This window comes from Cyprinodon tularosa, unplaced genomic scaffold (genome assembly GCF_016077235.1).
Source record: "Cyprinodon tularosa strain WSP-4 unplaced genomic scaffold, ASM1607723v1 ctg350, whole genome shotgun sequence".
NCBI classification, from domain to species: Eukaryota; Metazoa; Chordata; class Actinopteri; order Cyprinodontiformes; family Cyprinodontidae; genus Cyprinodon; species Cyprinodon tularosa.
In genome coordinates this window covers 479418-503856 of record NW_024039064.1, presented here as the reverse complement: position 1 = coordinate 503856, position 24439 = coordinate 479418, and the positions used below count along the sequence as shown (strand labels likewise).

Here is a 24439-nt window from a genome sequence, read left to right as displayed (position 1 = left end):
TAGTTCATAGTTCTTTTTTTATTTTTTCATATATTGCTCAATTACACCATAGCCTACTGTAGAACAACAGACAGCAATTATTTTATCAGTTGTAACTCTGAAACTGTGCGTCAGATTTCATCTTCATATAAAGTTTTGAATCCTTCTCCAACCAGGGTTTACATTAGCATTGAGGGGACAGCATTTCCCCATTGTTGCTTTAACGCTTTGTTGCTGTCCATTCACTTCACACTAGTAGCAGCTGCAGCTTTCACCCCTACAGTATATTCTCAAAAACATCAGGAAAAATGTGCTCCTTGAATGGTCTTTTTTATGAGTAATTATTAAAAGAAAAATAGGAAAGTAGTCTTTAAGGTGCAAATGTTTTTTTTTTATTTTAATAATTTTTTCCATTTGAAATTCCATTTCAATACATACTAAAAAGGAATCCTGGAATCCTGGAAAATTATACCAGGCAGGTTTAACGAACAAGTTACATGAATAGTAAAACCCTCAAGACCAGGGGTCTTCTATGTTTTCCAGACCAAGGACCCCCAAACTGATGGCGAGATGGAGCGGGGACCCCCTAACTTTATATATTGTATGAAAATGTGTCATATAGTCACTCTATTACAGATGGAGTAATGTAAAGAAATAAATTTCTCCCTGGGATTATTTAAGTTTTTCTGATTCTGATTCCTGGTTGTTGTGAAGGAAACGGTGTCCAGCTTGAAAGAGCTCCTGTGTGTCGCTGAATGTGAGCATTGATGACTGAAAGACATCTTCTGCCTCCATTTATCTGTTTACTACAGTGTGTTGATTTCATGTTAATGAGTATTTAAAGACATTTCAATTAGTGGGGGAAAAAATTGCAGGGGGGGAATATAAAAATATCAACTAACCATGCAGACCCTCATGCAGTACCTCCGTAGACCCCCTAGGGGTCGCGGATCCCCTGTTGAAGACCTCCGCTCAAGAAGATTTTACTAACACAAACTGAGGGACCAGGCTGAGGTAGGAATTTAAGGTTACTGAAGTGCGGATTTTTTTACTGAAAGCCGGCGGGCAAACTTGTTGCCATCGTCCTCACCGACCACCTGGTCATAGAACTGTTTTAAGTGATCATACTGCTGCTTTGTCGCCTCCACGGTAGCCTCCATGCTGCTGGGGCTTCCACGCTGCATTTTGTTTTGATGACGCACGCGGCTGTAGGCTACGACGCTGGTAGCTGGTGTTGCCAGATTGGGTGTTTTTCCCGCTACATATTAAGGCCTGTTTACGGTGTGATTTAGCCGGGGTTTCGCCTGGAGGGCTCTATAGAAATCTGGCAACCTATTGAACGGAGCTGAACTGAGAGAGCGTGCCGTTCACAGACACCAGAATGAACGAGTTCACAATAACGTTCATCAGGCAGTAATACAGTACGTTCAGTTCACGTTCGCCCAAAATATGAACGAGTTCATGAACTTTCGTTCAATGAACGCGTTCAGGCACAACACTGCCCATCGTGGACCCTGCAGCCCTCTGCATAGAGACTTTGAAGCATCCAATGCTGGTCCAGCAGATTCCAGATCAGTTTCTTCCCCACTGCGATTAGACTGCTGAATGTTATATAAAATGGGGTTATAAAATAAAAAAATAACCCTGAATGTTTGAACTGTAACTATACAGTTGTATGTTTACATCATCACTGCTGCTCACCTTTATCAAGGCTGCCCTTTAAAAAATAAAAATGTCTTGAGAGCTGTACTGAACAAAATTTCTTTTTGTATACACCTGTGTAAAAAATGACAAGTCTAAGTCAATACGAGTTGTAGAAGAATAGATGTGAAGTAGTTATTTTTCTACATCTTTTATAAATGTCTGTCTTTATGATAAAAATAGGTTCAAAGAAACAATAATTCTTTTTTTTTTTTTTTTTAAGCAGTTTTCTCTGGCCCAATTAACATTTACAAATATATCAAAATCCTCTATGTTATGTAGAAACATATTTATAAATAAAATCCAAGTATAAAAGGTTACGTACAGGTCTTTGACTCTTATAAATATGAATACTGATGTTTCCTTAATTCACACCACCATTTATGTGTTTCTACAAGGACTCTTTAAAATAACTAAAAGCTCAAATTTGCTAACTTGGTGTCATGATTTTATCTAAGGCTCGGACCCACATGCAGTGAAACCAAACGGAGAGACACGAATGAAAAGTTTGACGGATTTTATTAAAGATGTTAAGCTCGGTGCAAAGTCGCTCTGAACTCTGCTCAGCCGGAACTGGAAGATGAGGGGAAGACAGACTATTAGTTCAGGCTCAGTGGGAAATTTGATTTGTTGATTAGAAGCAAAGGATCTGGTTGTTGACTCACGTTTCCAGAGAAGTGAAAGATCCTTGACTCCAATCTGTGTGTTGGTTTTCCAGAGTTTGTCTGACTTGGTGGAGGGCGGAACAGGTGTAGGGGAACGGAGACGCTGATTGCCACTCAGATTTCCTGCTGTACTTGAACGGGTCGTGGTGAAGATGATTCCCTTGCTCAGAGAGTAATTTCAACATCCTCAAAGGAGACTGGATCCCAACCTCCTGTTTGAATCCCTGGCTCAGTTTAGACTCAGTTGATCCCTCCTGGGAGAGGAGGTCTGAAAAGGTCCAGTTTGCAGGATGACCTCCTGCCGAGAGGCAAAGACAATAAACAAAGTTAAAACTCGGGGAGACAAGAACTCAGTCTTACTCGGTGAAAACTCAGCTTGGCTAGAGTACCAAAAACTGGCAAACACTCTGGCGTTGAGGTAGTGGCAATCAGCAGCTTAAGAGCACTCCGTTAACGAGGCAACCATCATCAGGTGTGTGAGGAGGCGGACCGGAACCAGGCGCCTCCTGTTGGTGGAAGGGAGACAAACACAAAAACAAACACACAGACAGGAGCCCTGACACTTGGTTTCTTAAATGTTTCATTCATTTGAACTATTCGATGGCTTCAGCAACCATCTTGAATAATCATTTATGAATCATATAAAACCACTTTCTCTGTATTCTTTAGTGAGTTTCTTAAACTATAAGAATTTTCCTGTCAGATGTTTAGCCAACAGTTATATAGAGGATCTCACTGCTTGTTTAAAAGTTGCAGTCTGAATTGTTGTGATCTCAGCAGATGATATGGTTTCTATTCTGGAAGCATCTTTTAAAAGATAAGATAACTATCCAAATAAATGTATGCTTAAGTGACTGAATTTGTAAACGTGATTCAATCAAAATGAATATATTTAAGACTTTTATTTGTTCCTCATTATCAGTTCATACAGACATGTGACGTCAGATGTTTCATCTGTAAGAATACAAGTTTAGAATTTAGGAATTAAAGGAGTTAAATTGTACAATCTTACAAACTTAAAAGTACAAATTGCAAATTTATAAATCAATAATTTTCGAGGATGGATTTGCAAATCATATAATGCTGTTGTGCTCCTCACTAGTTAGTGGCAGCCATGCACCTGAAGGTTTTGTTACTGGCATTAAACATGGAAAGAAGGTAAAAGACTAGAACAAAAGCATAGATTTAATATTATTATACCTACATCTTTGCTTAAATAATTAAAATATTGAAATGCATGTGCGGTATAATGCTTTAATGATGGTTCGGTTTTCCTCTTCTTCACTAGGAAAACATTTGGTAAGGAATTTAGTGTAAAAGTTTGAGCGCTTTTAGATTTATTGTTTTGAATTTGTAGCTTGTGAGAAATGCTAACCTTGAAAAGTATTTATTTTATCGACTTAAATTGACAATTCAGACGCCTACAGCTGTTATATCCCATATTCCTTCACCTTATGGGTTTCCTCTGTCTTTGTTTTCAAGCCCGTGTGTAACGGTGGACAAAGGCACTATTCCTCTTCCTTTAGTAAACCTTCCACTGCAAAGATTGCAACCTACTTTGTTAAGATCCATTCACTGATTCTTTCAAACCGGCTGATATGTAATATTGTGCGTTCAGAATGGTTCAACAGCCAAATCCTCTATGCATGACTGTTAGGTGAAATATTGTTAAAGAAAAGCTGATAAAACTCTCTGCACCTAGTTTAAATCTGTCTTGTAAAATAAATCTTTTCTTTTGTTTATGGTTTATCAAACTGCTCAACGAGAACTTAGACATGGCAAGAAATCATCTTGATTTAATTTACTTTTTTTGTTTCCCAACTGTAAAATGACTTCCCTTTCATAGTATTCTGTCTCTGTCTATTGCCTGTGTAAATGCTTAAAGCCTTTTAAAGGTTCAGAACTGCCTCTGATCCATATTTGTGTAGAAAAGGAGTCGGGGAGAATGTAACTTAATGATAAACTCACACCTGTGCATCGATTTTTCCAACAGTTGAACCATTAGAATGAGGGAGATTGTCCCCTAATTGTCCGGTGGACTCTCAGCACTAAATAAGCCCTCATGTGTTATTTATCTTGATATAAAACATTATAACACAAACTAATGTCTATATCATGTTGACAAAGAACGTCATGGTTTACAAGCATTGCATCCATTAACTCAGGCTATTTTTTTGTTTGCGATCTATCCCTTTTTGATGGTGCATTGATCCCTTTGCAGAAAGGTTAATTTGGTTTTATACTCTTCACATGAAGGCTGGTTTGAATTATATGCATGGTGCAGTGTTTAAAGAGTAGCTGTGGAGCACCAGAACGCGATCTGATTCCTAATCAGGGAGACTGTCCAGAGTCCTACCGCTACTTTCACCTAAACTGTCAAAGCTTATTCAGCACTCCTATAGTGGATCAGATTCAATCTCTGATGTGTTTCCTCTACAAACCTGGTATTTATCTCTTTTTATTATGATAAGCTCATGTTGAATCCTTTGGCTGTCTCTGTGTGCAGGGAAGAGCCCGTATTTACTCTTCACTAACCGGCATGAGATCCGGCGCATCGACTTGGTAAAGAGGGACTACAGCCAGGTTGTATCTACACAGAAGAATGCTGTGGCTTTAGACCTGGATGTGGCCAACAACCGTGTCTTCTGGTGTGACCGATTCCACAGGAAAATCTACAGGTAACTCTAGTTCAGATGACCATCTGAAAAATTACATGTTGCATGTAAACTATTCTCCATATGCATTTTGCATGTTTTATGTGTTCAGATTCAACACCATGAGGGCCCCGATGTATTAAAAGAATGAGTTCAAGCTTCTTCTTTTGCTATTTATGCAGCTGTAGATTCTTTGCTAATGTGGATCTGTTCCTGTGGACATGTCAACTTTTGTCTCTTTGAGGGTGGAACCATTCAGAGAAAGTAAACTGTTCAGGATTGGCACTTTCAGGAAATCAAGACTTTTGAGATAGTACTGTTTAATTCCTATTTTTTGCTAGTAACCAGTGGCGGCTGGCCAATATAGGGTGCTAGGGTGCTGCCTCACCCACCCAATGACCCTGATTAAGACATAAAAAAAAAAAAATATATATATATATATATATATATATATATATATATATATATATATATATATATATATATATATATATATATATATATATATATAATTTTTATAATTTAGGTAGCACTGCAGCAAGAAGGTTCTGGGTTCGATTCCCGGCTCGGGGTCTTTCTGCATGGCGTTTGCATGTTCTCCCTGAGCATGCGTGGGTTCTCTCCTGGTACTCCAGCTTCCTAACCTGACTCCACCAGATGGATTTGCTCCACATATCCATCTGGAAACCTTCCGTTGAAGTAATTTTGGGAAGGGGCGAAAATACTGGTTAGCTGATTGGCCTATGTTGGTGATAGACGGGCCAAATAAACCAATCAGATCAACGAAGCATATGACGTACTGACAGAGCGACGACGAAAACACAGCCACAAGCTAGATTACTCTCGCTACTCTTGCCGAAACCAGTCGGGAGAAGAGCAAAAACATGTTTTCCTCTGAGAAAAGCCTCCAGAGCAGTGTTTTGCTCTTCTTTCAGTGAAGAAATACTCTGTAATTCCGATAAAACTTGCTTGATAGCCACGCTAACTCTAGTTTCATCGGCTGAAGCCGCCATGTTCTTTAGACAGAACTGTCGTGCTTCTCGTTGTGTCACACCTCAACCCGCCTCAAAGCCAACGCTGATTGGGCGTTCGTTTGGTGAACGGCTCCAAATTTTCTTTAATGGAGAGTCTCCAGACTGATCTGCAAGTGAAACAGGATGGTCTCACGAGGCTACCAGCTTCCTCCCACAGTCCCACAGACTGTTAGGTTAATTGGCTTCCCTAAAGTCCCCTTAGGTGGGAGTGTGTGTGTGAATGGTTGTTTGTCCTGTCTGTCTCTGTGTTGCCCTGTGATGGATTGGCGACCTGTCCAGGGTGTTCCCCGCCTCTCGCCTGTAGACAGCTGGAGATAGGCACCAGCACCCCTTGCAAACCCACTTAGGTTATTTTTTTAGATGTGCAAGATACATATTTAATCTTTAATGACTAGTAAAGCATCATTCCATTTTTAGTCCGATTGGTGACGTATTTCCGCCCTAGGACGCAAAAATCTTTGCCCATTGACTCTCGTTAAAAGTTAGGGTGCAGCTCTCCTGCGGCCTGACCTGACAGGAAGTGTATATGACACGTCCCCCTAACTATAATGTCCACAACAGGTTATTTGGTTTTCATAGTTTGGCTTTAGACACACAAACTGATGCTTGTGTTAAATTGTAACTGTTATTCACAAATTTATATTTAAATGGTTTTATAATTACATTTTAAAAAGCAAACACTTGTCTTTTAATGTTGCCTTGTTTTAAACACATGACATAAAGTAAAACCTGTACCTGGGGTCAATAACTAACACGTCATTGGGCAGGAAGCCTGAATACAATAAATAAAAGCCGTTAATGATAGATGTTAAAGAAACATCTTAATCTCTAAAAAATGATCAAATATTGGTATACATCTCTTATTGGAGCGTCTTTAAACTGTTTAATAGAGATAGCCTAGATGTTCCTGACATTGCTGCTGTTCCCTCTTGTTTTCACACACACCTGTATGAACAAATCCAGCAGAGAGCAAAACCTTATAGCTTCTAACAATTATTTTGATAAATAACACCTGGCTGTTATGTATGCACTTAAATTATCTGACAAACCTGCACAGCTGGGTTATTGGGATACATTTTCAAACCATAAACTGTGCTATATTGTTCTAGTTGATATTGTTAGATTTATAATAATGTCAGCACTAAGAGTTTTCCACAATAAATTCTCTAGGATGCAAATAAACAGCTGAACCGTTTTATTGGATGTTGCTTGGTGAGATTTATGTATATTTGATTATAATGAGAATCTGCTCATTTCTCCCTTTTTGTTAACCAAACCATATTTTATCCCCCAGAGCCTTCTAATTGGAGCGCTGTTCTCGTTTTATAATGCAGACATTAAAAGAACCACCTCCCAGGAGAAACTAAAATTGAAATACTTGCTAGGAAGCAACGTTGCTTTGCCCTTACTTTCCCTCTCTGCTATGACCAAATAATTAGCGACCAGAAGTCTTGTCTGTTCTGACAGGTGATTTACCTTAGAAGGACAGTAACCTCTGTATGAACCTGCTGGGGCTGGCCCAAGGCTGTACAGTAACTCCCACAGTGACCTCATTCTCTGCTGTTTATTGACTTTCCAGCATAGTGGGAATATCAGGGGTGGCTGTGTTCCATATATGTATTAGCTGCCATCATAACAAATCTGTAAGTTACAGTGAATGTGCCGAGCATGTTTATAGAGTATGTTTTTATTTATATTTAAGAGATTTGTCCAACCCGTGTGCCAAAAGACATTCTCCGTTTATTGTCAGAGATGGCAAAAGTACTCACTTTCCGTACTTGAGTAAAAGTACAGATACTTGTGTTAAAAAATACTCTGGTAAAAGTGGAAGTACTGATTAAACTTCTTTACTCAAGTAAAAGTAACAAAGTACAGGCTTGTAAATTTACTTAAAGTATTAAAGTAAAAGTAGAAACACTTTTTTAATGCCGTTGCCTACATTTTAAATGGATGTCTGCCAATAGGACTAGATCTCTGTTGTGTTCATTTTCAATCATCTCGTCGTCCATACTACTATGCTAACGCCACCGCCACCAAGCTGCAATGATTTGCCGCGAATGAATACCGTCGAATCTGTCGATTAATCTTGTAGTGGTGCGTCAAATGCAACGTAGATTCCCATCCAATTAGATTGAATTTGGTATTGATGACGTGAAAAATAATAACGGTAACTCCATTGAAATGATTCAAAACTAAAGTAACGAGCCAATTTTTAAAAATGTAAGGAGTAGAAAGTACAGATATTTGTGTAAAAATGTAAGGAGTAGAAGAAAAAAGTCGCCATAAAAATAAGTAGTAAAGTAAAGTAAAAATATCAGAAAAATCTACTTGAGTACAGTAATGAAGTATTTGTACTTCGTTACTTCCCATCTCCGTTTATTGTAGATAATAATCTCCATCCCTGTCCTTCGCTCCCTGCAGCGCCTTCATCCACGAGGCCAGCGACCCCTCCCAGCAGGTGCCACTGGTGGATTCAACCCTGCAGACTCCGGTGGGCCTGGCTCTGGACTGGCTCCAACACAACCTGTACTGGACCGACTCAGGAGACAAATCCATCTCTGTGACCTCAGTGGATGGCACCAAGAGGCGCGTTCTCATCAGTTCTGACCTGAGCGAGCCCCGGGCCATAGCTCTGGATCCCCACCATGGGTAATTATGCAGACATTGCCCCCAGCGCTATTAATTGTGCAGCTTATATGCATTCATCATGCAGCCATGTCATTTTATTCAGACTTCTGCAGGTGGATTGTCCTTGTTTTGTATTTTTTTTTTTTTTTTTTTGTAGGGTGGATGATTCAACTATTTGACACTTAATTGAAATAGAAGGGTAGTAATTGGATGACAACGTATGAAAAAAAAACCTGCTTTTTATGATAAGCATGTGGTCGAAACTATCCTCTAATACATGGTTTCTTAACCCTTGTCCTGAGAGCCCACTGTCCTACACGTTTCCCTGCCCCCAAACACCTGACCTGAATGAAAAAGTAATTAACAGGCTTTTACAACATTTCAAGGCTGCCGAGGAGTAAATGCAATCATTTGTATCAGGTGTGTTTGAACAGAGACGCATCTACTGTAAAACACGTGGGCCATGACAGTGGGAAACCCTGCCCTAATATATTCATACAACTCCAACCATTATTGGTCAAATGAAATTTTAATGGTTTTAGAGACTAACCATGTTTTTTTAGTCATCAGCAAACTTCTGCTTAAATCCAGCAGGATATTTGCTTCCTATTTATGGTTAAAAACACCAGAATTGAAATAAATAGGTTGGTTTACTGTCATGGATCAGACTTTTATGCATTGCTCACATATTTTTTAAAGAGGATTGAAATGAGGATCACTTCAAAACTTTATTTTAGCCACCTCTATCTGCTTCAAACTTAAAGAAAAAGTCTGGTAAGCAAGGAATAATCAATGGATCACTAATACGTTCGCAGTAATTATAATATTATAATTACTATAATGAATTCAGCATTCAGTAAAAAAAATCAAAAATAATAATATTTGTCGCGATCACTGAGTCTGGGACCAGCCATTTTCACCCAAATATAGTAACACCTCACTCCTGACAAATTCCAGCAGTGACGTCACACTGCGGTAAGCCTAGCGCCATTACCCCCCCCTTGTTATTTCACCTTTTCCCATTCACGATCCTCCACGGACGGGTTTGTCGTTGGATTGCCAACTTGAAGAGGGAGGATTTGCCGTTGAAGTTCTGGCCAGAGAAAAAAAAAGTAATATGTAGCCAACATGTCAAAGGGGAATGTTTTCAAGATGACTTTGATAATAGTGCGTTGTGACAAACACCAGATACAACACTGGGACTTGATCAACAGCCGATACTGCACCGTTATGTCACAAACCAGTAGGTGGCAGTAGTGTTCTTTGACAAACATGGATATCTCAAGTAAAGTACATTTAAAATAAATTACTCTTAATTAAAAACACTTATCATTTATTGAACAGTATGAAATAATTTCCTGTTTAAAGTACTTTCAGAAGTTTGGGTTCTGAATATGACCAGACTTTTCCTTTAAACATTTTTTGGTCGCCCCTTAGCCAGGGTTCCCGCGGGTCCTTAAAAAATCTTAAAAGGCATTAAATTCTTCAAAATAAAACTAAGGCCTTAATGGGTATTAAAATGTCCTAAATCAGTCTTTTGTGAGTCTTAATTTTTAAAACATCATAAATAGGATTATTTTTATTACGATTTAATTTTGTAATCTAAATAAAACATTAAAATTGACAAAAAAAAAATTTTCTATTTAAAAAAAAAAACGGCTATAAAATAACCGTAAAAAAAAAAAAAAGACTTAGCACTGGTTATGTTGGGGCAAAACAAAGTTTGTGAATTCAGTTAAATAATTATTAAAATATATCTGTCATTTTTGTGTTTTTAGCTTTCTTCCTGTATGGGAAGCTTTTCAAAATTTGAAACATTAGTGCAGTGGATTATGTTAAAATAAACCTTTGGGTTAAGTTGTCGCAAACAGGTTTTTCTTGTGTTTCTTGTGAATTTGGTCTTAAATTTTTATTACAAGTGGCATTAAAAAGTCTTGAATTTAACTTGCCTCATGCTGTACGAAACCTTCTTAGCATAATGCTGCCACCACCATACATGAAAGCTGCAACTTAGCATCTCAACTCAGAACCTTTTTACTGCAAGGCAACAGTGCTCCAGAACTCCTCTGCTGTGCAGTCACTTTGAAACCAACTTTTTTTGAGCCTTCTTTATATTAGCAGTGGTCAAACATCCAGTAACAGTTGTGTTTGAAGCTCTGATGATGGCTACTTTGAGTATTTCAATCCTCTGAAACTCTGTAAAGACATTTTACCTAATATTTTATAGCTGCTATCTTTTTATGTTACCCTCTGTAAATTTAAAAATCTTTTTCAAAGAGGTTGGTTCCTGGCTTTTTTTTTTTTTTTCCAAACATGGAAGCAAAAGGTTCAATCAAAGTTGGATTCTTTATGCCCTTGACGAGTTGATATAAACTCTGTACTTTTCCAGCTGGGAGTTAAATCATTTATCAGCCCCATTCAGTGAGACAAAAGTTTAATATTTTTGAGTTGATGTACTCATCATGGCTTAAAATGCTGTTGTGATTATTTTCAGCACGAAAACCTTTACTTGACCTTATTTTAAAAACTATGCTAATAACCTAGCCTCGTGCTGTGAATTTATACATAACAATCTGCAGTCCATCAGCATAATATGGTGTCAGACTGAGTTTAAAGGCACTAGAATACAATTATTCTGTCCTTTTTTATTCATCAGACTAAATTATTAAAGATTATTGTGACAGTGAACTCAAACACAGATGAACATCCTGACACTAAACAAATTAAATTTGCCTCATCTAAGCTCTCTCACACATTGAAATGTTTGTTACACAGCCTCAGTCAGATTATTATGGATTTTCAAACACGTTATTTCAGTTCATTTGTGACACTGTCTGTAAAGTTATATGAAGAAGCAGTTTTTTCTTCAGTATCTCAGATTAAACTGTATTCCTGATAGAAATTAACGATGAATGAAACAACAGGGGGTCCAGAGAGAATAACTTGATTCAGGACAGTAGAGATAAAGACCTAATAGAATCATAAGAACATGAAAAGTATTTTCATACTGAATATCTTTCATGTTATTTATCATATAAGAAGGAGTTTTTTTTTTTATTATAAGGTTTTCAATTTCAATCAGTTCACAGCAAAAGCAACTCCACTGCAGTAAAATGGCAGGAAGTTCAGACAATGAGTCCTTTCCCTACAGTGTCTATGAGGCTGCAAGGACCTTCTCAGCTCCTCCACATGACCATCTTTTCTACCTTTTAGCAGCAGGAGAACCAACCCTTACAAAAAATTACCTCCACACAGTAATTATTGGTTCAGTGTCCTCAGGTCAGGAGTCTCATCTAAGCCAGTTTGAATTGTCCATTCTTGTTCATTTACCAGATGAGGTCATCTGAGATCTGTAGTCTGACTAAATCAATACCCTCAACTAGCTGAGTCTCCCTTACAAATGTGCACACAATTATGCAAAGTTTTGCAGTTGCGGTATTTCTATTATATAGCAATTATGGTTAGAATTGCATACGTTTGTTCACACGATAACTATGAACAAAACATGGCAGAAGCTGCTGATGTAAAAACACTTGAGATATGTCCTTATTTTTTCCATATTTCAGCCACGGCTCTAGAGGGTTAACCTGACTCCGCCAGATGGATTTGCTCCGCATATCCATCTGGAAACCTTCCGTTGAAGTAATTTTGGGAAGGGGCGAAAATACTGGTTAGCTGATTGGCCTATGTTGGTGATAGACGGGCCAAATAAACCAATCAGATCAAGGAAGCATATGACGTACTAACAGAGCGACGACGAAAACACAACCACAAGCCAGGCTACTCTTGCCGAAACCAGTCGGGAGAAGAGCAAAAACATCTTTTCCTCTGAGAAAAGCCTCCAGAGCAGTGTTTTGCTCTTCTTTCAGTGAAGAAATACTCTGTAATTCCGATAAAACTTGCTCGATAGCCACGCTAACGCAAGTTCATCGGCTGAACCCGCCATGTTCTTTCGACTGAACTGTCACGCTTCTCGTTGCGTCACACCTCAACCCGCCTCAAAGCAAACGCTGATTGGACGTTCGTTTGTTGAACGGCTCCAAATTTTCTTTAACAGAGAGTCTCCAGACGGATCTGCATGTGAAACCTTGAAAGCTCGCGAGATCAGGATGGTCTCACGAGGCTACTAGAGGGTGCCATCATGCTCCAACTTATTCCATTCTTATTCCTCATTTTTAAACAGTAAGGTCCAGCTGGTGATCACTTCACTTGTGTGATGCAAAAAAGTGTTTCTATTGCAGTCTTGCGAAATATACCAATTTGGGGAGTGGCAGCCTAGTGGTTAGGGCATAGGGCTTTGAATCCTGAGGTTGTGAGTTAAATCCCCCACTCCCACAGACTGCCACTCTGGCTCCCTGAGCAAGACCCTTAACCCCACACTGCTCCCTGGGCCCCGCACAATGGTTGCCCACTGCTCCCCAAGGGAATGGGTTAAATGCAAGTGAAGTAATTTCCCTCTGGGATTATTAAGTATAAAAAACAAACAAAAAACAAAACAAATTTAGATACCACCCAAAAAAATACACCTCACCAGACCGTAAAAACTTTTTTATCGATAAACGTAATATTTCCATTTGGCAAATTCATTTTGTTAATGACATTTAGCCTACTTTGATGGTCAATGGAAACACAGCGACTCTCTCAAAAGCAGAGTTGTTGATGCTGACTGGTGTTTGTCGAAGTCATGACCGCTGAAAATGTTTGTCCATGTTTAGCACCAAGTTGCGTCTGCAGCAGGTTCCTATTTCTTTAAATTTTGCTTGTACATGTGTCAGTCATTCATAGTCCATAAGTCCCTTTATTGAGGTATCATGTAAGGTTCAATTATAAGGTTTTGCCTTTTTGTAGATGGAGACACTTTAGTTTGCAGTGTAAACAGTGATGGACCGAACACAAAACCCTGAGGAAACCACATGCATGGTGAATGGCATCAGAGTTTACTATAGTACCTCCGAAAGAAAAGTCACAATCCAGAGATGGATGGCATGAAAACATGGTAGTCTGTCCCAAGGTAGCTGCAACATTTGAAGAACCATTATTCTTTAAATAGGCAAGGCAAATTTATTTGTATAGCACAATTCAGTACAAAGACAATGCAAAATGCTTTACATGATTAAAATACAGGAAGATAAAACAGAGTCAAAGCAAGTAGGAAATAAACTAAACATAAAATAAATTAAAAAAATGCAGAAACAAAAAAGAATATTAAAAACAGTTGGACTAAAGAAAATATGTTTCAGTTGAACTGTTTAACTAGAACAGTGGAAGGCAATCCTAAACAAATGTGTTTTTAGTCTTGATTTAAAGGAACTCAAGCTTTCCGCACTTTTACAGTTTTCTGGAAGTTTGTTCCAGATAAGTGGAGCATAGGAACTAAATGCTGCTTCTCCTTGTTTAGTTCTGGTTCTAGATATGCAGAGCAGGCTGGAGCCAGAAGACCTGAGTGGTCTGGAGGGTTGATACACTGATAGCAAGTCTGTGATGTATTTAGGTGCTAAGCCATTTAGAGATTTATAAACTAACAGAAGTATTTTATTAAAGTCTATTCTCTGAGATACAGGGAGCCAGTGTAAGGACTTTAATACTGGGGTGATGTGTTCTACTTTCTTAGTCTTAGTGAGGACACGGGCAGCAACGTTCTGGATCAGCTGCAGCTGTCTGATCCACTTTTTAGGCAGACCTGTGAAATCACTGTTGCAGTAATCGATTCAACTAAAATAGAGGACACCTGTTCTTCCCTCTGAGCCTGGACTGTTACTTTTTAACAAATTAAAACTGGTTTGGTTGTTTCTTGCATGATTGTGCAAGGAGGGTAAGATGGTCATAATATCCATGAAAGTATATAGAAGAATACATATAGTGATATCCTCCCTCAGAAACAGAAGCATTATACATTTTATTGATTATTAAAGGTACAGTGGAGGATTTTCACGGAGACCCAGCCTCACCACTTTAAAAAAAACCTGTACCCGCACGTATTAGGGAACGCCTATTAAACGTGTCAGAGAGCGTGCACAGGCCCATTTTTTCTCATGCACACTCTATTTAAAAATTGCTGTTTTTATTGCTCATATAAGCCTATTTTCCCAAAGAAGATTTGTTATTTTTCCAATACGTCAGACTCACTACTGGTTAGAGAAAATGGGGATGAGCACATAGGACAGCTTTACGTAAACATATCACCAGAATGATTGAGAATTGGGAGGACCATTTATTTTGATGACCACCCCAGAAAAAGAAGATCATCCACTACCTTTAAAATATAAAAAGGAAATCATAAGTATAATGTATTTTTATTTTTTTTTTCAGATTCATGTACTGGTCCGACTGGGGCACACGAGCCAAGATAGAGAAAGCTGGGATGAATGGAGTGGATCGACAGGTTCTGGTGTCTGAAAATATTGAATGGCCTAATGGCATTACTCTGGGTAAGGCCAGACTACTCATTAGGAAAAATAAACTGTATTAATATATAAAGACTGCTGTGATCCTCCCCCTACATCTCTGTGTTTTGTAATATGAGAATCTGACATTTTAAAAAGTAATCAATTCCAACCAGAGGCATTTTTTGTTCATGAAGGCTTACCACAGAGCCAATCAATCTCTGCTGAGCCTGGGAAAGCCCTCCCTCCTAACATGTGTCTGTGTTTGCCTCTCAGACGTAGCCAACAGGCGCCTCTACTGGGTGGACTCCAAACTGCATCTCGTAGCCAGTGTGGACCTGAACGGAGCTCACCGCAGAACGCACCTGTCGTCTGCAGAGCGGCTGGGACACCCCTACGCTTTGGCTGTATTTGAGGTCGGTGTGTTGCTTTTCAGATTAATGCTGCAGCACTTTGGAAATAATTTTCAAGCCCCTCTGTTTTTACTCCTTATAAGACCCAACCTCCATAGATTTGATCACATCTACATATCTGACAAAAACTCCTTGGAGCCTCCAGAATGGTGAACTGGAGTCTGAATCAAATCTTTTAATCCACTTCATTTCACGCTCAGTTGGTGGGTGTCCTTATTTTTAGCCCTTTGTTTTGTTTCCTTGCTTTCACTGGCTTTGCATACTAAATGAGCTGTAAGAAGTAGAAGGTATTCTAAAGCAGCATACCCACTTCTGTTCTTGGTCACCGGCCAAATTTGTTCTGTGCATGCGATGAATCAGAGCCTACAGAGGAAATAAATCCAATCAAGAGTCTTCATGGCTGCGTTGTAAGCCCGGTGTAGTTTTCACAGGCAGCAATGTGCCAATAAGGGTCCCAAGCGTATCTTAAATTACAGCAAATTTAGAAATGGCTAAGAGGGCCGATGCTATGAGGGCTGTTTCTCAGGGACTCCTATCAGTGTGACCACAGAGAGAGGCGGATTCACCTGTAGCCTGAGACCTTCTCCAAAGTGGAGAGTAAAAAGCAGTAAAATGAATCCATGTTTTATAGCAGAAGCATAATCTCAGAGAGAAAAGCAACATAGAAACATATAAGCTGTAAGCTGAATACATTTACTCAGTGGGGGAGAAAAAAGGACATCAATAAGGCATCAGCTGCACCAGAGCTGCTGCTGTACCTACTGTATTTTCTTTTACACAGTCTGCGCATTATTCAAGCACATCTTTTCAGCTTGGGTGGTCTGCTTGAGCTACAAAGTATGTCATGTCCCACTGATCTCAGCCTCAGTTTGCTTTTCTTCAACCCCTTTCTTAACTTGTACATGATAGGTACAGTGGAGATTTAATATTTACAGAGCTCTGTTGAGTTAGAAATGACGTTTTTGATAAAAGCTTGTTTTTTCTTGTTGATCAACCTTATGTGGGAATTGGTGGCCTAGTGGTCAGTGCATGGGGCTTGGAATCCTGAGGTTGTGAGTTTGAAACCTACTCCCACAGGCTGCCACTCTGGCTCTCTGAGCAAGACCCTTGACTCCACACTGCTCCCCGGGCGCCCCACAATGGCAGCCCACTGCTCCCCAAGGAGATGGGTTAAATGCAGAGGGAAATTACTCCATTGTGACATCAATAAAGTTCAATTATAATTATTATAATCAATGACTTCCTGTTTCTCTGGGGTGTAAATATGATGTGACAAAGGCCCCGTCCACACGAAGCCAAACCCTGGCCTAAACGCACAAATTTTTCACCAAACCAGCCTCTCATCCATACTATTCCGGCATTTCGGGGGTCTGTAAACGATCTTTTTTTTATTAAGCCTTCAGAGTGGGAAGATTTTGAAACGCCGTTTTCGCGTTTCCATCTTTAAGCTCTAACCGCATTTTTTTTCTTACACGCATGCGTCATAGCGTCGCCTCTAAACACGCATGCGCGACACAGTATCACAACAACAATGTCGCGGTACTGTGTTGAATGGTTGCTGCTCATGCTACTCACCCTGCTGTCGGGCTTACAACAGAATCTTCTTCTTCTGGAATATCTCCAGGAAGAACAGAGCAATATAGACGACATAGTTCAGCACCTGAATTTGACTGAACCACGAAAATGGACCCGCAGGGCAACCATGTATAAATATTAGTGCGCATGCCCAACATTTCATCGCCTAGTTTTGCTTTGGCACCACAGCGCCACTTACAGGCCTGGCATACATTTTGCAGCGTTTTCATGCATTCGTGTGGACGATCACATTTATTTTACGTCTCCGTCTTTACGACAAACGTTCTGGAAAATATTAGCGTTTCGTGTTCGTTTTGACTTCGTGTGGACTTTCTGTAGCCTTTTACTATAGAGCCGGGGTAATCAATTAATAATCAGCAAGATCCGAATGAAGAAGATCAACAACCAGTAAAGTTCCAGAGACATTTTTAATAATGTAATAAATAATAATAAATGCACATGCTCCCCCGAGTTCCAGGGAACTCTGAGCGGAGCAAGACAGAGAACCGTTGCGGCTGTAGGCGTTGCTTTGTTGAGGCGGTCTGGAAGGAGCGAAGCAAAGAAGTTACGGAGGATGTGTTTTCTCTGAGTAACAGCCATGATTTTGGATTAAGAAAGGAATCCAGAGTATCCCAGGAGAACACATCCACAAGAGCCATTAAACACGTTTTACATTTCATCTGATTGTTTGGGGGTAATGCCAAAAAAAAAAAGTATTTCCTCTTCTGCCATCATAAATGTAAATATGGTGGTTGATAGTTTTGGTCAAATGAGACTAAGATTGAGCTTTTCAACATATTTAGAGTAAAACAAGGGGTGAATATGAGGAGGATAACCTCATGACCACTGAGAGATTAGGTCAGACAGAGGCAGTAATGTAATTTATGCAACACGCCCCACTCAATATGGTTGGGCTGTTGTGTTTCCAGCATGCTGAACAAGAAAGTCACCTTGTAGTCGCAGCGGGGCAGAGTGATGCCAGAGATCGATTAGGTGTTTTACCGCAAGGAATGTATCATAATTTCACTAAGTACCATTACAGTGCTTGCTCTTTCAGGACAATAGAAAACTGGTATTGTTTGACTTTAAAGAGCAGGAGGGAGATGAAAAAAGAGATCATTATTTGTATAAATATAAAACATCGGTGTCCAAACTAATGGTGTTCTCAATTATTCATCAAAGCCTGTATGTAAGGTCAAACATATGCCGTAATTTTCCGACTATAAGCCGCACCTGAATATAAGCCGCAGAAGCTAAATTGCATGATTTGTACATATACAAGCCGCACCGGACTATAAGCTGCAGGTTTTTTATGTTTAATTACCATATGGTTCGTGCACAGAAAGGATTGTCGGGAAAGAGGCAACTGTTTGGGGAAGCTCTTATTTATTAACATTTCAACACAACTGAATCGAGACAATTCTTCCTGCTGGCGTCTCCAACGTCTCACCATTGACTCGTTGATTCCGAGGTTACGTGCAGCGTTTCTGTTTCCTTCGTTTACTGCCAAATTGACTGCCTTTAACTTAAAAGCTGCATCAGCATTTCAACGTTTGTTTTCCATAATGAGGGTGTCACACAAACTGTCTTGCGCTCGCAATGTCCGTCTTTCTCGGAGTCTGCTTCTGGAGGACGTCCGCATTCCCGCGCGGTCGGCTACTCATGTGTTGAAGCAAATTTGACGTGAACATGGTGGATGGTAAAATCCATAGATTTAGGAACCGTATTACTCTAGTGTCCGTTAGCTGTAATAGTCCATAGATAAGCCGCATTGTTATATAAGCCACAAGGTCGTAATAGTCTGAAATTTATGGCAGTTTAGGTTTTGCTGCTTCAGTAGTAAGTTTTTATGTTTACTTTCTAAATTAGTCAGTTGTATTGAATCATCCAATTACAGTTTGTATGATTTTAACATGATTCAGCAGCAAAGGACCACATCCTGTCAAAGAGAGCATAGATACTTGGCGTTCAGCTAAAGTAAGGCGCTCTAGTTGGACGTAAGAAGTATTTTTTCTACTTTTGAATCTCAATATTGGTTTAACAAGTTGTAAGGTAAATGTTCGCCATCGGAATTGTTCCAGTTAAGTTAGGAGTCATCCTGACAGTTTAGATCATGGTTAAACAATGGCAGCCCTCCAATGCTACTAACCAATAGCTGTTCCATTCATTCCTTCTATTTTTTTTTCCTTTACTTCATTTCTAAGTGGTCCAAACTAGTAATTTATTTATTTTGTGTCATTTTTATTTAAAAGTTACACTGCAGCTACAGTTTTAGAAGAAAAGCGCAAACCTCTACATGGGTTCTGAGCCCCTTTGCTTCCTTAAGCCTGCATCAACACTCAATAGCTCGACTGATTTTTACCCTCATTTTGCCTCTTCTGTTTGATTTTTGGGTTGTATCTAAAGATTATAACACCATGAAGAAGCTATTTCTCTGCTGTATTACAAAGCTACTACGATCTGGCAACACTAGAGCTTCATCTCATGTGACTTTAATCTACTATTCCTGTTGGTGCAGAATCCTTTTAAGTCAAATTAAGCATCCTAACCATAAAAATTGATGAAACAATTATTTATAAACAATTTTAAAAAATCAAATTAACACTTTAAATGTAATGGATCCTGGAGGCGGTTGATGAGCTGCAGTGTTTTCATGTCAGGACTTTTGATAGTAAGTCGTTTTGTTTTATTCCCTGAATCTCTAGATACAGTGGGCGCTGGTTGGAAATGGACACTTCACTCACGCTCCGCGTGTTTCACATATTGTGTGAAAAACATGTGACTACTATAGCCACTAGGTGGCAGTCTGAGTCCATTTCGGCGTCCCATGAGCCAGGATTAGATAGGTGAATGAGCAGACTGGGAGGAGTATGAGTTGTTGCAAGCTGAGAACATTATTGTTCCCCAGGTTTAGCGTAGAGGGTAAGGTGAATGGTCTGCAATTCCAACGGTTAAGGGTTCGGTCCCAGCTGTGGTCAAGTTATTAATGTTGCATTAAATGTTTTTCTTTTTTTTTTAATCACTTGATGGCCTATGATATCAGAAATTGTACAATAACTTCTTTAACTTATTTATATATATTACGGATAGTAGCCTATTATGCTGTTTGACTTTATGGCATCTTTCTTTTATTTAGATCAGCTGATGTGCGCTCCACCTTTCCAAGGAATTACATTAGACCATAGGGATTATCATTCTACAGCCTCAATATCTTACTCTGATAATAATAGGCGTATTATTATACTATTTTTGTTATTTTTATTATCATCTAGCTGGTAAAATTTTCAGTTTGATCTGGAAAAGGACGCTATGATGCCTTACAACAAGCATGAAAGGCCCAACCCCCCAGGCTTTTTGGGCACATTATGCAAGAATGCTGCTTGCTGCCGCGATGAATAGCGGCGTTTCTAAACTGTTGTCAGGGATGGTTGTGACCCACCCAAAAGTCAGTGAGCTAATCCGGAGTATTTCCATTTTAAATACAGTGAACCCTCGTTTATCGCGGAGGTTACGTTCCAAAAAGAACCCGCGATAGGTGAAATACGTGAAGTAGAAACCTTTTATTTTTTTTAGAGTTATCATACGATGAAATACTCCTTACAACATTGAAATCAGGGAATAAAAACTTTATACAGGCCCAAGCATTTGTTTAACAAATAAAAGTACGGTATAAATGTTAACCACTGTACTGTACTGTACTGTAAAATAATATAGTTATAAATACTTTTAATCATCAATACGAAATGAAGGGTTAATATTGCGGGGATCAGCACCGCCCCGCCGTGATGGATTGGATTTTTCTTCCAAAGCCTGCGGTGCAGCTGTGTGTTTTGGAGAGAAGAACATAGTTATGTGATCAACGCGCAAATCAGTGAAAAAATCCGGTTTATTCCCATTTTAAATCATGTAGGCTACTATTTAACCACGTATGACCAGAACGTAATCTGGGTATAATGGGTTCCTCGTTTGTATGTCATCCTGTTCTAAACATCACCAATTAATTAAGCAAACCACTTAATGCAGGAATGTCGCTACTACTATAGCGGTGCTTGAACTCTATTGTCAGAGAACAAGAGGGTAAATGTCTACACATCGGTTTTTCCAAGACAACGATGAGGTCATAGCCTTGAATGGAGCAGCGACTGGCATGTAATATTCCCAGGGCCAAGAGATACATGTCATTTGCTATCAGTAATATATTGATTTGAAATGCAAATAAAAAACATTTTCTATGAGACATTTTCCTGACTTTATGTTTCACTATTATATTATGGGCTACTAGATAAATCTTTTTAAGCAAACCTGTAAAAATGTTATGATGTCAGAATATTGGACCCAGAATTCGAGGCGAGACAGGCAGTGGGAAAGTTCAAAACGTTTATTAAACACCAACAGGTGCGCGGGGCTGCTCGTCTGCTGCGGGGCAGATCTCTGCAGGGATAGGAGAATACTGGGCAAAAAACTCTGATTACTTCCAAAGAAAAATTATTATAAGAGCTGCAGAGTTCAGGATTATTCAACCACTCTGATGTTCCCCATAATTTGGCCTTTCCCGCTAACAGAGAGAAGGCTCTGCATTGATCAGGATCCCCTTTAAACGCTTCAGGAGGGGACAGACACGTTTCAAGAGAAGCTGGACTATCAGTAGCAGACGACGGCGCGGCAGCTGTCAGGGGCGGGGCAGCTGGAGCAGCCTGATTAATAATCAAGGATCTCCTGCATGCCTGATTCTAGCCGGAAAATACTTTGATCCACATCATTTCGCCACTGCCAGGTTATTCTGTAATGATCTCAGAATATTGGACCCAGAATTCAAGGCGAGACAGGCAGTGGGAAAGTTCAAAGCGTTTATTAATCAAAACAGGTGCGCGGGGCTGCTTGTCTGCTGCGGGGCTGATCTCTGCATGGATAGGAGAATACAGGCCAGAGACTGGATGTGGAGCTGAATGCGACTTGGAGCAAAGTCACTGACTTGATTCAAAGTTCAGTTTATTCGCGGAGAAACTCAGCAGAATCCAGAAGGGAGATTTGACCAGCAGTTGCGGCGGCCACGCCCCCAGAGTTTCTAGAGGGCGAGCAGCAGACGCCGCTGATCCACAGGACAGAAAACTGGTCATAATCAGGGAAGCAGAGAGACTAGAGAAAGCTAGGAAACGTCTCACCAAAACACACGAATAACCTGGCGCTGATGGGAGGCAAACACACAACTTAGAACCGCAGGACCAATTAGACAGGGAGCAAGGGCAGAGGAAAAAACCAAACCGTCAGCGCCAAGATCATGACATAAAAACCCCATTTCCATTTCTTTCGTTTTTAAAATTAAATAAAAAAATTAAATGGCAAAAATCCAAACGTGTCTGCTAGTTTAAAGTCCATCTTATATATTTGAATATTTAACGAAAACATTGCAGATGCCTCACACGCACACAAAATGACAGAAAGATCCGAGCGTTTTAGTTTCTATATATATATAATACCTTTCAAAAACTATGAGTGTTTTTAAAATCTAGTGATTTTTTGAAAGAAAATAAAAGAATAAAAATAGTTAAGCATTTTAAAAGCAATTTTACAAAAAAGGAACATAACAGCATTTTTTAAATAAATGATTTATTATGAGAACATATCATTTCACCATTTATTGGGGGTAATTAATTGAATGCTTATTTATTTATTGAACATGTATATATTTATTTATTTATTTAGATTGGATTAGATGTGATTAGATGAGCTTTATTGATCTCACAGCGGAGAAATTCACTCGTCACATATTGGCATAGAAGTTACAGAAGGTGCAAACAGGGAGGAAAAAGGTGCATTAAGAATAAGCAATATATATACAGTATATCAAGATAAATAGGATTAAGGTGCATGTGTACATGTATCGCACACAATGAAAAAAAAAAAAAAATAGGAAATAAAAAAAAAGAAATAACGATATGTTGTAGCGTTTGTGGACGCTATGTTGCTACTTTATAAAAAAAATAACGTCACTACTGGAAAGTTACTTGATAAATAATGCAGTGACGCTACGGCACTTATATTTTACAAAACTAAAGAAAATATATTTTCTTACATACCCTGTTGAATAACTTTGGCTTATGTTAATGTGGAATTAACTTTGGTTATTAATTTAATTTCAACCTCACCAGCCGCAGCACTGTCTCTGTCGCCTTTCTCTGGTTGCGCCTCAGTCCGTATCCCCGGTTCCAACTTAATTAATTTTATTTTTCATTAAAAAATAGAGAATAATAATAATGCAAATAAATAGCAATAAACAGATCTCAGATAAGATCAGAGGTGTATCTATAACTACGCAACCATTTTCATAAAATAAGATTATGCAGTCACTATGTTAAATTAATTCATTAACTTTATTTTAATCAAAAACAAAATAGAATAGGACAGTATCACACCAAGATCCCCAATAAACCTGCTTTTCAGTTGACTGCAGGCCCACAAACGTCACCCTCAGCACGGCAGAGGTCCCAAGCGGCACCTGGTGGTTGTCCGGGTACATTGCAGTTCTTTTTGAAATAAAAAAACTGGCCTCAGGAAATACATCGTGATTCACGTGGGAATCACACAGGAATCATGCAGGAAACCGTCCATTTCCAACCAGTACCCACTGTAAGGGTAAATACAACACCCCACACTTGCCCATAAAATAGTCCCAAACCCATAATGTCACATTTATTCTGGCTAATATTAGAGTTTTGAACCCCTCTAATGGTAGAGTGCTACTTGTTGCTTTAGTCTAGATCCAACCACAAAAAAAGGAAACATAAATGTTCCTGTAAGAAAGATTCATTTTGAAAGAGATTGTGCCATCATGGCTTAAGGAGAAATTCGGTTTTATAAATTCCCTATAATCTATATATAGACTCTTTTGTGGTATACTTCTATAACAGTTATAGAGATACATTTATGGTTAAAAGTTTACATATTAAAGAACTTGAATTGCAAACTAGTAATTAAAATAAAGGAAAAGTAATAATACATAAAAATTTACTGAATTATAATTCAGTAAAACAGAATATTGTTTTTGAATTTTTTCTTTTTTTGAAATAATTGTCATTAATTGTCAACAATGACACAACAAACCAGGTGCAGAAGTCTGACTGGACTGAACATTACAGAAAACCCCTTAATGGAAGGTTTTTTTCTTCTGTGTTGCAGGATCGGATCTACTGGACCGACAGAGACAAGGCAGCAGTTTTTATGGCCAACAGGTTAACTGGTCAGGACATCCAAGCTCTGGCTGAAAACCTGAATGACCCCCATGACATAATGGTCTTCCACCAGCTCCGTCAGCCCCCAGGTGCGTGTTTAGTCCATGTAAGGCCTCAGCGTCTGCGGAAACCGCTCTCATTTTTCTCCATGTGCCAAACCAGGTCCATAAATGCATGC

At 39.1% G+C, this 24439-nt stretch overlaps 1 protein-coding gene across 3 annotated transcripts in view; it reads left to right on the top strand.

The window, feature by feature from the left end:
* LOC119789924 (low-density lipoprotein receptor-related protein 8-like) overlaps positions 1–24439 on the top strand; it is a 179767-nt gene that overhangs the window by 145517 nt on the left and 9811 nt on the right. For all 3 annotated transcript variants that reach the window (XM_038295123.1, XM_038295124.1, XM_038295121.1), the window contains exons 10-14: positions 4852–5023; positions 8455–8682; positions 14971–15089; positions 15321–15460; positions 24209–24350. In XM_038295123.1, the coding sequence (XP_038151051.1) occupies positions 4852–5023; positions 8455–8682; positions 14971–15089; positions 15321–15460; positions 24209–24350 (801 nt within the window). The remainder of the gene's footprint in view (positions 1–4851; positions 5024–8454; positions 8683–14970; positions 15090–15320; positions 15461–24208; positions 24351–24439) is intronic.